The sequence below is a fragment of the Otolemur garnettii genome, unplaced genomic scaffold (genome assembly GCF_000181295.1).
Source record: "Otolemur garnettii isolate 467f Iridium unplaced genomic scaffold, OtoGar3 scaffold00205, whole genome shotgun sequence".
NCBI lineage: Eukaryota > Metazoa > Chordata > Mammalia > Primates > Galagidae > Otolemur > Otolemur garnettii.
In genome coordinates, this window is record NW_003852600.1 from 279,977 (window position 1) to 294,344 (window position 14,368).

Genomic DNA, 14,368 nt, shown 5'->3' on the forward strand with positions numbered 1-14,368 from the left:
GTCCCAGCTACTTGGGAGGCTGAGGCAGGAGACTCGCTTGAGCCCAGGAGTTGGAGGTTGCTGTGAGCTGTGATGCCATGGCACTCTACCCAGGGGGAAAAGCTTGAGGCTCTGTCTCAAATAAATAAATAAATAAATAGGCAAATATGCCTCATCCCTATTGTGTCCTGGAATTACTTTTAATTAAGTTCATTCTTTAAAACAAAGAGTATCAAAATCAAAGATTTTCATGAGAACAAACTTAGCCTTGGTAACCGATCATGAATGGTGCAGTGAATGGCTAAGACTCAGTTGTCTCTGTTTTCTCTGAGCCTGGAATTATCAACTTCAAGATTTATAGATAAACAAACTGTAGTTTTTAATCCTCAAATCTTTCTTTCATCCAGTCACTCAACATTAACTAGCTCTATCTACATGGCAAGGGCACATGCACTTGGCTCCCTGCATCTGTGGCTTCTGTGTCTGTGAGTTCAGCCAACAGCCTACAAAAAACGTTTTTTTAAAAAATGAATGATTTCATCTGTACTGAACATGTAAAGACTGTTTTTCTTGTTATTACCCCTTAAACAATATAGTATAACAACTATTTATCAGTATTCACATTGCATTAGGTATTACCGTGTTTCCCCGAAAATAAGACACTGTCTTATATTTATTTTTTCTCAAGAAGACACACTAGGGCTTATTTTCAGGGGATGTCTTATTTTTGTTAAGTATAACAATCTACATTTATTCAAATGTAGTTAAGTCATCTTCTTCTGGAACCTGACAAGGGAACCGACCTTGTTGGTGGAGCTGGCACTAGTGATGCCTGAACTCCTTTCCCCTAGCACTTGCAAATGGCTTAGAGAAAGGAGCTATGGCAGATAAAAGGTATTCCAGTCTTCCTTACCACTCTGTGCCAAAATGCATGGTGTGGCTATGCAGCATGTAAGAAGCTTCCACGAAGTTAAAATAACCTGTTAAATATTATTAATTAAAAGAATATCTGCATAGCCACACCCATCACTAGGTCTTATTATCGGGGTAGGGCTTATATTTAACAAATGCATAGAAATCCTGCTAGGGCTTATTTTGGGGGTAGGTCTTATTTTCAGGGAAACACAGTATGAATAATCAACAGAAAATTTAAAGTATCTGGAAAATGTGCCTAAGTTACATGCAAACACTACGCCATTTTATAAAAGGGTGTCTGTGGATCTTGTACCACAGGGATCCCTGAACCAGTCCCCTCACAGCACTCTACCCAGGGCAACAGAGTGAGATTCGGTCTCAAAAAAAAAAAAAAGAAGAAGAAGAAAATAATAATTTAGGGCTGGGTGCCCATAGCACAATGGTTAGAGTGCTGGCCCCATGTACCAGTACCCTATGATTGGGGGACTGGTTCAAGGATCCAGGAACCAGGGGGGACTGGTTCAGGGTTGCTCTGGTGGCCCATTGGTGACAGGAGCACAAAGACCAGCTGCAGAACTGATGGGAGGCTGGGTATAGTCACCCAACTAACTGGTGAAGATACTCCAAATGCCGTGGATGACCAGCTAGACAACCTAAAACTGGTCCATGGACTCCAATGTCTGAATGGTTGGTAGGTCCCTTGCCTATTACACACCGTTTTGAGTCATGCCTTATGTAAAGCTGAGTGTTTAAAAATTTAGGTTAGGCTGGGCACAGTGGCTCACACCTATAATCTCAGTACTCTGGAAGGCAAAGGTGGGCGGATTGCCTGAGCTCAGGAGTTCAAGACTCACTCTTCAGGAGCAATAGTGAGATACTGTTTCTACTAAAAAATAGAAAAACTAGCTGGGTTTGGTGGTGGTGGGGTGCCTGTAGTCCCAGCTAGTCTGAAGGCGAAGCAGGGGGATCGCTTGAGACCAAGAGTTTGAGGTTGCTGTGAGCTGACACCACAGCACTCTACCCAGGGAAATAGAGAGAGACTCTGTCAAAGAAAAAAAAAAAAAGAAGAAGAAGAAGAAGAAGTAGAAAATAATAATTTAGGGCTGACTGTCCATAGCACAATGGTTAGAGTGATGGCCCCGTGTCCTGGGGATGGCAGGATCAAACCCAGCCTGGGCCAGCTAAACAAAAAAGAAAAATTTTAGTTTAGCTACAATATAAGAAAACTAATTTAATAAGAAGAAACTGGCATTAAAAAACATGAAACAGTAAAACAGAAAGTGTCAAGGTACATTCCAGGTGCTTTGCGAAAGTCTTCTTTCGTGTGCGTGTATATGTGTGTATGTGGAGGGGGGGATCCCCAGGTAAAATGTGGCTCTTACTATGGATCACAGTTGAATGACTCTGAAGCCGTTAAAGGATGAGGCAGGGGACACATCAGCCTGCACAGTGTGTCCTGGCTCTGACACAGACTCAGAGAAAGTGGAGCAGAGCTTTTGGGTAGGATCTCATATCTCACCTGGTGCTCATCACAAGCTGATGTGGACAGCGTGCTCCCAGGCCTCTGACCCACATCCATCCTTTTGGGTGTTGGAGCACAAAGACCCTCGATAGCAGGTGTCCTGTTCCCGCCCTCATCCCACCAAAGAGGGAAGCTGGCATGGGCAGCATCCCGCTGCTGTTTATCGGAGGCATCTTCGAGGCTGCCATCGCCAGCTCTGGTAGGAACCTCCTCTCCTCTGACCCTCCTGGAGCAGTCTGGGGGGCTGCCGGCTATGTGGCCACAATGCCGTTGCCCAGTGCTGTCATCACCTGAGCACGTCTACTTGCTGCCTGCTGTGTGCCAGGGCTGCTCTCACCACTTCATATACATCTGTCCAATGAAAGTGATTGTCCTTCTTACAAACAACATAAATGCTGAATCTATTGTAGTGTCACCTGTCAAAAATAGACGTCATAAGGCACTCAATTGGTTTCATAGCCACTAAAGGGCATAACTCAGTTTGAAATTATTCTTGAGTGCATATCTTCCAAGAGGTAAAATACATGTGAAGGGGCTGAAGCAGCACATGTTAAAGCTGGCATCATATTAAGTGGCGGCCTCCATGCTCTGCGAGTCACAGGTGGACTGGCGTATTTGTGCTGGTGGTGACCTCCACAACACTGCACACCAGGACAAGCTCTTTGTAGCTTATGAAAGGGCTCCAACATGTTTTCAAATCTCGCATACTCTTCACAATAATGTGGCACTTTCATCATTATCATCCCTGTTTTGAAACTCAGCTAACAGGTTCAGAGAGGCTAAGTGACCTGCTCAAAGTCATTCAAGTGAAAGAGAATGAGGACTTTTGACCCAATATTGTGTTTCTTTCTTTTCTTTTTATAATTTGTTTCTTGTTTTCTGATTGCAAAAATAATATACGTTCATTTTAAAATACTCAAAATTATTAGAAAAAAATTATTTTCTTAGTGATAAGATAATCCATTTTAATACTTCTGGGTATTTCCTATTCTCTGGGAGATTTCTGAATTTTGCTTTCACAAAAACAGGAAGGCCTTTGATAGCCCACATAAGGGTAGGAGAAGCAGCAACCTCTTCAAGGTGGGCTGGGCCCCCCCAACCTGGTGGAGCCTCCTATATCTGCCACCAGAAGTGCCATCCACCAGCCAGCTGGCCTCTTCGTTGTTGTGAGCACAGGTGGAAGATCTATCCACACAGAACAAAGTAGGGGGCAGTGGGAAAGACAGGAGTAGACTTGAAAGTTTCTGGATGCCACAGGTTCAAAATGGACAAAAAATAAAATAGGTTTTCTAACCAGAACTACATAACACCAAGCTGAGAGGTGTGGCATCTAGGACAAAGTTAAGTCAGGACTCAAACCAGAGTTTCAGCTCTTGCTGCCTGCATAGACTATAAATTAAATCCTCTCTCCTTGACTATAATGCCCCTATTTACATTTCTTTGTTTATGCTTAAATTTTTTTGTATGACATGCTTTCTTTTTGATATGAGTCTACAATAAAGTGACCTTTGATTGGGGCTCAGTAATCACTTGGTTTTATATATACAGTATAAATATGTTTCATGTGTGTTTTATTTATATTTGTAATATTCATAAAGAAGTGGAATTGAGTTAAAACCATGAAACCAATCGATTTTTCTTAGTAGTCTCTGAGTGAGATTTACACCTATTCACACTCAATGTGTATTATGCATTTAGTGTATTTTATATTATGCAATATACATTACATATTAAGTAGCTTAATGTGTGTATGTGTGTGGGGGGGGTTAAAGTAGCTTAATATGTAATGTATATTGCACCACTTAAAACTGGAGAGCTAGGTGGTGCCTGTGGCTCAAAAGACTAAGGTGCCAGCCCCATATGCCAGAGGTGGCAGGTTTAAACCAGGCCCCGGCCAAAAATTGCAAAAAAAGCCCTGGAGAGCTGTAACAGCTTTACCACACGGTGTCAGGAGACCATCAGGACTATGGATGGGCTTCTTGTCTGTCACCCCCAGGGTCATGCCTCATTCTCTGTAGGCGTCCCGCACAGCCCTTTAGGACAACGTGTATTCCCCACACCTCACTTTCTTTCCTGCTCCTGCTTCTCCACAGCACTTACCACCTTCACACACACCAAACACTTTGCTCATTTATTTTACTCTTCCTCTAAACAGAGATGCTCCAGTGGGCAGGAAGTTTTTGGTCAATATTCTTGGAACACGGGCCCTCAGAGGGGCAAGTGTGTGTTGAGGGACGCTGCCGTTACTGCTTGGGAAAGGCAAAGGGGACAAAGTAACTTCTGTGGACATGCTGCCCTGTGGTCTTCTTCTTTCTTACCTGTGTAAAGAAATGTGTTGGAGTGTCCTCCCACGACGACATCCACACCCTTCACTTTCTGAGCGATGAGTTTATCCATTTCAAACCCAGAGTGCCCCAGGGCAATGATTTTGTTCACATTTAGAGTTTTTAGCTTATCTACTTCAGGTTGTAAGGCAGTGATTTCATCCTCAAATACTAAATTCGTTCCTAAGGAACAAATAGATAAAATGGACATTTATTAACAACAATTTTTCTTATATTGCTATTACTAACATCCCAATGTCTTAAATTATTAAAAACAAAATATTTTCATATGTTAAATACAAAGTCCCTAAATAAAAATTCAAATCAATCAATATCGTCAATTACATTCAGTTTACCTTCTCCACACCAATGCAGAAAATTCCTGAGCATATAAGCACAGTGGCCAAATAGCACTAGTGATTCCAAGGTGTTGGGTAAAAATGTGGGATGACTTAAAACTGTCAGCATTGGTTCCTAAATGCCAGTTTCGCATGGAAGGTGGTAACTGCGTGTTGTTCACTCTGAATTAATGCCACACTGCAGAGTTACTGAGCTCCATGCTGAGCAAGGAACTCATCTAAATGCCGCTGGCACCAGGTATGAGCAGTCTTCACTGGCTGCTCACTATCCTCCCTCCACGGGATAAAGACACTGCTGGTGTCACTGGTGAGCTTAGGTCGAAGGTCCAATGCACACGCAGCAGGTGCCTGCACTCACAGACACTGCCCTGCCACCTGCTGGCCTCTGCCACAAGGGCATACTTGATTCCTCTGGACTCACTGTGCTGACTTGGAAATGCCAAGAGGGACAGTATCTCAGTAATAGCCTTCAAAATGTAGGAGGCTATAAACTCCAGTTTGAAAAGTACTGATCTCTTCAAAGAGTAGCATCATTATTGAAAATGCAGCTCCGGTCACACTGGGATGTTTAGGCAATTGTCTTCAGTGAGCATTCTCAGTCCTTCCATCAGCCTCCCAGAAGATTTGAACAGCACACTGGTATCACAACTAGGGAGGCCTCAGACTGACCTCTATTGGACCAGCAGAGCTCTCTGGACTTACAGGCACCATTTAAAACTGGAGAGCTGTAACAGCTTTACCACAGGGTGTTAGGAGACCATCAGGACTACGGACTTCCTGCCTGTCGCCCTGAGGGCCGTGCCTCCTTTGCAGGCGTCCAGCACAGCCCTTTAGGACAAGGTGTGTTCCCCACACCTCATTTTCTTTCCTGCTCCTGCTTCTCCACAGCACTTACCACCTTCACACACACCAAACACTTTGCTCATTTATTTTATTCTTCCTCCAAACATGGACATTCCAGTAGGCGGAAAGTTTTTGGTTGATATTCTTGGGACAGAATATTCCTCAGAGGGGCAAGTGCGTGTTGAGGGTTTGGCCAGCAAGAAGGAACAAAATGTTCAGAGAAATGCCTCTGAGGACAAAGGACTGTGTTCTCCTAAAACATCAGAAACCTCACAAGGACGGGGCATCACAAGGAAATACATCGCACAAAGAAGTGTGAGATTTATTATAGGGATTTCATTGTCTAGCTAAAATGGGCCCTAGGACTGGGAGAATTGGACCCAAATAGGGGTCAGAGAGCTGTGGGAGGGCCCATGTGAGCTGCTAGGCTTTGGCCTGGGAAGCAGATTCTCCCGGAACTACCATCCCACCCCAGCCCAATCCTCATGAGGCTCTGCACAGCCTGGCCCTTTCTTCCAGAAGCTGCTGGGAAAAGCATCATCCCTCTGGACTCATCTCTGCTACGGCCTGGGAAAGCGTGAGTCAGGGTCCTAGCTGGGGCAGTCTGATGTCTGGAGCCCCCAAGTCTCTCCACCCTGCCCCACCTGCTCCCTTCTCAATGGTGACTCCTGAAGAAGAGACAATGCTAACTTCCACGTCACACGTCTGAATTCCTCATCCACAAATCAAGCCCTGACCCTCCTTTTTAGCTTTCCCTACTCAGAATCCATGTTCCAGGAAACTGAACTGCCTGTGACTTTGTGACTGGCGTCCCTACAATTTCCTGCTCTCAGGAATTCATCAGCAACATTTACTGAGAACTCAGCTCACTCTAGGCACTGGGCACTGTTCAACAGGTGGCGAATGAGGACCTGCCTCATGAGGCTGTGTCTCAGTAGTGACTGCGACCTCACACACCCAGCATGCCCTGCAGCAAGTCCACTGAGCCCGCAGTAGGGCTCAAGCAGATGGTCCCACTCTCCTTACCACCCACAGTCCCCACCCATCTCTGCCCTGAGCCAGCTGCAGGACACACCTGAGACCTCTCTGGGTCTTGTTTTTGTCCTTGTTTCCAAGGCCCTGGACTTATTGTAACAACTACAAAAAAAGTGTGCCACACTACAAATAAAAGTTTTTTAAAATTGATAATTATGTGTCCTTTATCAGTTTTGAAAACTCATATTTCTGGAAAATACTAGCTCTTAGTTTCTTTTTTTTTCCTTCAAACATGGAGAAACATTTAATTTGCATAGTTTAGAGAAAATGTAATTTTTTTTTTTTGAGACAGAGCCTCAAGCTGTCACCCTGGGTAGAGTGCCATGGTATCACAGCTCACAGCAACCTCCAACTCCTGGGCTCAAGCGAGTTTCCTGCCTCAGCCTACCAAGTAGCTGGGACCACAGATGCCCGCCACAACGGCTGGCTATTTTTTGGTTGCAGCCATTATTGTTGTTTTGGTGGGCCCCGGTTGGATTCGAACCCGCCACCTTAGGTGTATTTGGCTGGTGCCTTAGCCACTTGAGCCACAGGTGCCAAGCCAGAAAATGTAATTTTTGTTCTCACTGTCAAAGTGTTTCAGTAAAAGTCCTCCTATAAAAGTAGCTCTGAATCATTTCTTTCTCTCTTTTTTTTTTTTTTGGAGACAGTCTCACTCTGTCACCTTGGCACCCTAGGTAGAATACATTGACCTTAGCCTAGTTCACAGCAACCTCAAACTCCTGGGCTTAGGTGATCCTCCTGCCTCAGCCTCCTGAGTATTTGGGACGACAGGAACCACCACCCCAACATCCAGCTGATCAAATTATTTCTTGAGTGGTTTTTACATGTGTTTAATTACATAGTGCACACACATATAGGACAGACATACGGAAACAGATATATATTAGGACATATATTTATCATAAGACTATTCAAGAAAATATATATATTTCCCAGAAACCCAGATGAAAGAATATCATTAAGATAAGAGATAAATAATGAAAAGGGAGAAAGGAGAGTCAAATAGATGTGTTATTATCACATCTGGAAAGGCGGTAAGTTAAGGTAGATGCAGGTGAAGCCCCAGCTCTGGCCCCCACTCAGCAGTGGGTACAGGTGGCTCTTCTGACTGTGAGTGCCCTGGACTAAACAAGGACACTGTTCATGCTAACAAAGTAACTCAGGACAGGGCAGAAGTCATCTGATGGCTTCTCAGTGTCATCCTAAGGACACTATTTGCCGAGTTCCCACTTTCATTGACAGTTCATAAAAATCATGCCAACCTGTGACTTAGTGCATCTATTTTCAAACAATGTATGCTGTAAAAATAGAAGATACCTGGATTTGAGAGAAAAGGGGTCTCTTTTGAAGTGTATCCAACAATTCCCACAACTTCATCACCAACAGAAATAATTTTATATGGCTGATAAAGTCCCGATATTTGAGATGCTAGTGGCCCCTTTGCTTTAATGTTTGCACTCAAAATTGGAAACTTGGCCTCCTTGAGGAGTGGATCAATCAGTCCTTCTACACCATTATCAAACTCATGATTTCCTAGTGCCTAGGCAAAAGGAAAAAGAAAAAGAATTAGGAACTTTGGAATTCCCAGGAACAACATAGTTAAAAAACATGACAGCAGCCCAGTGGCTCCCACACAGATCCAGAGGCCTATGTCCTCCTCACCTCCAGGGTCAGGCCCAGGGACATCCACATGGTCAGTGGCTGAGTGCCTCTGCCCCAGGCTTTAGCCACAGGGGGGGTCCCTGCAGAGCAGCTGCAGCCTGTCCTGCACCCCAGACCTGGTGCAGGGTCCACATCTGTAATCACCAGGTGTGCCCAGCCTTCCCATGTTCTGTCTCCTCATATATGGCATTACAGACCCAATCCTGCAAACTGTGTGTGCTAGGGGAGATGATCAGCTCCCCTAGGACTACAGCACCACAGCAGAAGGCTGGCTACTGCGGGAGCCCCGTGCCCCTCATGTCCTCAGCCTTTATAGCTCTGAGGTTCCCACATCTGCTTCTTCCCCCAAAACTCCTGGAGAGGGGACAGACCTGGGGTTAGACTGTTCTTGGGGCACCAGGGAGGAAGATCACTCAGGCTTAGGAGGAGCAGGGTGGTTAGGACCAGCCTCTCGAGACTTTGCTCTCTCCCTGCCTCTCTGCTCTGGGGGGCTGCTAGGGCCATACCTCTGGGCTTTCATTTGCAGCCCCCTGGGAATGGAGGATCCACGAGCGAGCCTTGCTAACAACATGGTCTGGCTGCCTCCCAGGTGAGCCTGTTTCCTCAGGCTGCCACCCACCTGCACTGGCAGCCAAGGCTATTTTGTTAACTTACCAGAGAATCTCAAATTTTTTAAATAGAACATCCAATGCCCCCCACCCCTTTGTGGATCATCTGGGAACAGGCCTGTAGCCGCCAGTGACCGTCCATCCAAGGGGCCCAGTCTTCTCCAGCCCCTCCCTCGGGGTGGGGGTGGGGCCAGGGAAGCAATTGCACTGTTTCCCCTCCACCCTGTGGCCCTGGTGCCCCATGACTGCCTTGTACCCCCCACTTTCCTGGCTCCCTGTTAAATGCAGAATTTCTAAATTTGCCTTTCCTCCATCTCTGATGATCTGCCCATTCTTACCTCCTCCTCTTACCTAATTACCGCTTCCTCCTTAAAAGTTAGTCTTAAAGGTTCTGTCTTGGGTATTTTTTTCCTCTTCTATTCTTAGAGCTAATGGTTTCATCCTATGGTGAAATGTCTCCTTTGTTATAGCATAGTAACTATCTTGCTTTTCTGGGAAGTTTTATTTTTAATGAAAATTTCTACAGTTCTTCGTGAAAGGTTATTTGACTCGTGAAGTGACCTTGTAGTTCACCAGGAACATTCTATTCCCAGCATCTGTACCAGCAGAAATTACTGCTTCTGTGTCTGGCCCCCTCCCCACCCTGACCTGAGAGCAGTGAATGTCTTGCCCCCTTCCTCAGAGGGGCAGGACCCTGGGTCCTGGTGCTGGACACTGTATGGACTGGCTCAGCCCTCTGGCTCTGACTTTTCCTGGCCTGTGGCAGCTGGGACATGGACATATCCCTAGTGTTGCAAGATGCCTCAGGCTTATCGTGCTCCGAGCCTTCCCTGTGACTCACCATCTTGGCCCTGGTGCCACCATCTCCTCAGTCACTAGCCAGAAGCCCTGGAGCAGCTAAGCCCCCCAGCTCTTTGCCCCTCACCCACCATCCTCACCAGCATGGCCTTAGTGTGTGCCTCCAAAGGCACTATTTATATTGCTGCCAGAATGATCTTTCTCAAATGCAAATTTTGTCACTCTCCACCTTAAATTCCTATAGAGACACCAGTGGGTGGGTGGGTGTGGCTCCCAACTACACAGCTGGATGTGGTAGGCACTGTCCTCCTACCACATCCAGATACTCAGGAGGCTGAGGCAGGAGGAGCCCTTCAGTTCAGAATTTTGAGGCTGACACCAGGGCACTCTAGCCTGAGGGACAGAGTGAGAGATGCTGCCTTTTCAATAAAATTCAACACCCTGAACAGGGCCCACAAGCTCTCTGAGAAGACTTTTCCTCCCTCTAGCCTCATCTACTTGCTAATGTGTGGGCATCACAGCAGGGCTGACCTGCCCCTGATGGACAGTGACCTGGGACACAGTTCTGAAACAGTTTCCTCTGGAAAGACAGTGGGTGAGTAAACAAGCATGGTGCTACATGAGACAGTGTTTGTGCAGAGAATCTGGGCTGGGCGGCTGGTACCATTGCCAAGCTGGCTTGAGATGGGAGAAAGGCTGAGATCTGGAGAAGGTCATAGTTGGAGGCGGTGGAGCACGAGGTGGAGTGCTGGGACGAGCACCACTCATGTTTGGTTCCAAAGTTCCTACCTCTGTGCTTGGCTGCAAAGGGCTCTGTACAGGCCTTGCACATAAGGGGCAATAACAATAAGCCCTAACCACATGCAGCTTCCCAGGCTCTCACTTTCCTTTGTCACTTTGTATATGACATCAATGATGATAGATGGATAGAAAGAAAGAACAGGATAGAACAGGATATTGTTTCCTCATGCTATTCAATGCCTTCAACCTTGTCCAACCAGTGCTTTAGCTCCTTACAGAAAACTGACTTCCCAGGAGTCTCTTTGGGCTCCCTGAGGTAGACGTCGTCTTCTCTCAATGGCTGTCTCTGTGCAGCCTTGCAAAGCTCTCACCTGCCCAGCAAGTAAGGAGCCCCTCTGAGCCCCTAGGTTCAAAACGCTGAGTGCATAAATGAAGAGACTGTTAACAAATATCTTTTTTCTCTATATACAACTAACTTTTCCTACAGAAATTGGTGCAGACAAGTTTCTCTGTAAATACTTATTTTCTTTAGAAACTCCTATTTTCACTGGCGTACCTCAACTCTCTCCTTTTTTCTTGTTCTTATCAGAACTTGAGGCTTTGTAAGCTCTACAGGAGGTTGAAACCACTTGCTGAAGACCAGTCCCCACCATTCCCTGCAGACCTCAAGAAATGTGCTAATAAATAATTTGATCTTATTTATTCCTTTATATTATTTTTATTAATGACATGAAAATACCTTAGGAAAAGACTACCCAAGTGAAGAGCACAGGGCAGTAAAAGGTGGACACACAGCAGGACAAAGTCTGGTTCTGCCCTCTCAGCCTCAGGGACACCCAAGCACCCCCCTCATGTGTACATTTTGTGGCTAAACGGCTACTTGCACTTACTGCCACCACATCCCTAAACTGTGCTCTTGTGCTCTTATACTCTCCTTGTGCTTCCCAAATATTTCATTTCTATAATCACATCCACTTCATTCATTCACCAACTCTAGCCTTGTGACAATCTTGTACAGTTTTACTACAAACACGACATTTCACCAAATGTACTTTTCCATATTGTAGCTGGTCCTGGCAAAATGACCTTGAATAAGTATTTCCCGCACCAAAGTCAGAGAAACATACTCAGCACATGGTGCACCCAGCCTCTCACCCCTACCGCTTTCTTTACACAGTAAAAAGCCTAAAACACTTGCTTTTTTAAGAAAAAAAAAAGAACTAATGATCTTACATGAAAAAACTTTCCACACTCACACAGAATAGTCCAGCAAACTGAAATATATATATATATATTTCATTCACAAACCAGTGCCCATAAGATATTAGTAAAAATGTAAAGGTAACTTGTGACTTAAAACAGATGAAAACAAGAAAACTCTGCAATTGTCCAGAGGGGTCAGAATGAGAATTGTTATGCAGCGGGTTGAGATTTTCACTTGTTTCTAAGCAACTTGATTTCTCTCATTTTACTAGGAACAGACAGGTTAACTACTATTTGCCAGGTGTGTTTCATATCCTGCCCTCTTCTGGAAAGTTTTAACAGTTTACTTGCCAAATCATAGAGAGGAATGGAGTCCACGTGAAAGGAGCAAGTGGAGTGAACGTTTTATTAGTTATTCTGCAAACATCTACTGAGCACTGGTACCAGCCAGCACCTGCCTGGCATCACCAGGGACACAGGGGCAGTTGACATGTGAGCAGACAGCCACAGTGGATGAGTGTGGTCAGTGACACCTATTTTCAGGCATCGATTAGAAAGAGATGCCCACGGCTCTGGTGTCAGAGAGGTGTCTCCAGGAAGTCACCCTTAAACTGCACTGGGAGCAGCTTATAGCTCCTGAAGCTGAGGGCACCTAGAATCTGGCAGGAGAAATGACGGAACTCAGGACACTCAGGAAACAAGGGAGGGTCTGTGTCTCATCCTAGGAGAGGGAGGAAGAGGCCTGGAGAGACTTAATACAGGGGCAGCAGGGGCAGGAGGCAGTTGGTGAATTTGGGGGAGCCCAAAGGGGCTGTGAGCCTGATGCCCAAAGACTGCCTGGAGACTCCAGGGTGTCCAGGGTGTGGCTGAGTGGGGCGGAGAGCGGAGGGGAGACCCTGAGGGGCAGCAGAAGTGGAGGCAGCAGGACTTTGAACCTGCTGGGTGGGAGGCCTGGAACTGGACACCATGTGTGTCCTCGAGACGCATCCTTTCCCCCCCTCCCCCCTCCACCGGGTCACTGGGGTAAGTGTTCTCTGGGCTGGTTAATCTGGCAATCTGGCAGGGGACTGATTCTCAGGCCAGTGGATGGGGTGGAGTAAAGAGCTGGAGTGGGTGGGGGAAGAGCAGTGACCACCAACACCACAAATTGTCCCCTGAGATAAGAAAAGGGTTAGGCCCAGGGTTTGCCCACCGCCCTGCCCCTCCCAGGCCAGTACACTTCTGCAGGGCCTGTAGTCCTGCTTTCAAGCTGGGCCAGCCTGAAATTGGGGGGATGTGGTCACCTTAGCATTTGAAAAAAGTCTAAGTTTTCTGGTAGCATTTGGAATATAAATTCTGCCTCAGCTTTAGGCAAAATACCCAAGGACGTGGCACTCGAGCTCATCACAGCTCTACACAGCTGGGGATACATTTCCCCAAGGAGAAGATGTCTCCGTGTGAGAGATGGGCTCACTGCTCCTTGGCCTGGGAGGCTTTATAGTTTTCAGGGCTTTGTAGTTGGCTGCTTTTTGTGGCTTAGTTTCCTGTTAAAACTGTCACTGTGGCTGCTGTGTTCATTCATCAGAGATCTTCAAATGGACTCTTTAACAGTCTGGTACCTAAGGACAGGAAGACTGTTTCCATAGCCTTCTTCCTGACAGCACACACAGGTGACAGGATTTGTACAGACCCTCAGCCCCACAGATGAGCCCAGGAGTGGAGGGAATAGCACGTCCAGCTCTGGGGATTGACCTTCACCCTCCTCACCCCACTGGCCATCATTCCTTACTCAGTGTTTACCAAGTGTTTGTGTTAGATGATTTTAAATGGATTATTGGTATCATATAATGTCTATGGTTTAATTAACAACAAGGAGATGGCTTTGATCAATCAACTTTAACTGGGGAATCAGAAAGTTGGACATTTCTCTATAAAAACAAAATGAGAGGCCTGCATGAAAGGCCATTGGACAGCCACCAGCCTCTGTGTGTCCTGCAGGCCAGCAGACTAGCACCAAGGCTCAGGCCTGGACTGGCATTTCTGTGCCAGCCACTGCCTCCCACATGCTCTCAGGCCAAGGGTTCTAGTACTCTCCATCCCCTAAGGCAGTGGTTCTTGTGGTTCTCAACCTTCCTAATGTTGTGGCCCTTTAATATAGTTCCTGTGGGTCACTACCCACAGGTTGAGAACTGCTGCCCTCCGGGGTGTTTTGTTTCTTCCACACATCCTTTTACTCAGAGGGGAACGGGATGCCTTCCACTCAACTTGTATTTAAGAGGTGATAATGAATGCTATCTTGATTTCTTTTCAGTATTATAGTACATTGGAAATAAATGGAATAGAGATGTGACTACTTCATAATTACTTGAAATTATTTCTTTTCTTTTCTTTTTTTTT

The 14,368-nt window shown here is 46.0% G+C and overlaps 1 protein-coding gene across 1 annotated transcript in view; it reads right to left on the reverse strand.

The window, feature by feature from the left end:
- Positions 1–14,368, reverse strand: part of NT5E (5'-nucleotidase ecto) — a 52,755-nt gene that overhangs the window by 14,731 nt on the left and 23,656 nt on the right. Inside the window, exons 2-3 of the mRNA XM_003801292.3 lie at positions 8,298–8,520; positions 4,735–4,923 (exon numbers count right to left, since the gene is read on the reverse strand). Of these exons, the coding sequence (XP_003801340.1) occupies positions 4,735–4,923; positions 8,298–8,520 (412 nt within the window). The remainder of the gene's footprint in view (positions 1–4,734; positions 4,924–8,297; positions 8,521–14,368) is intronic.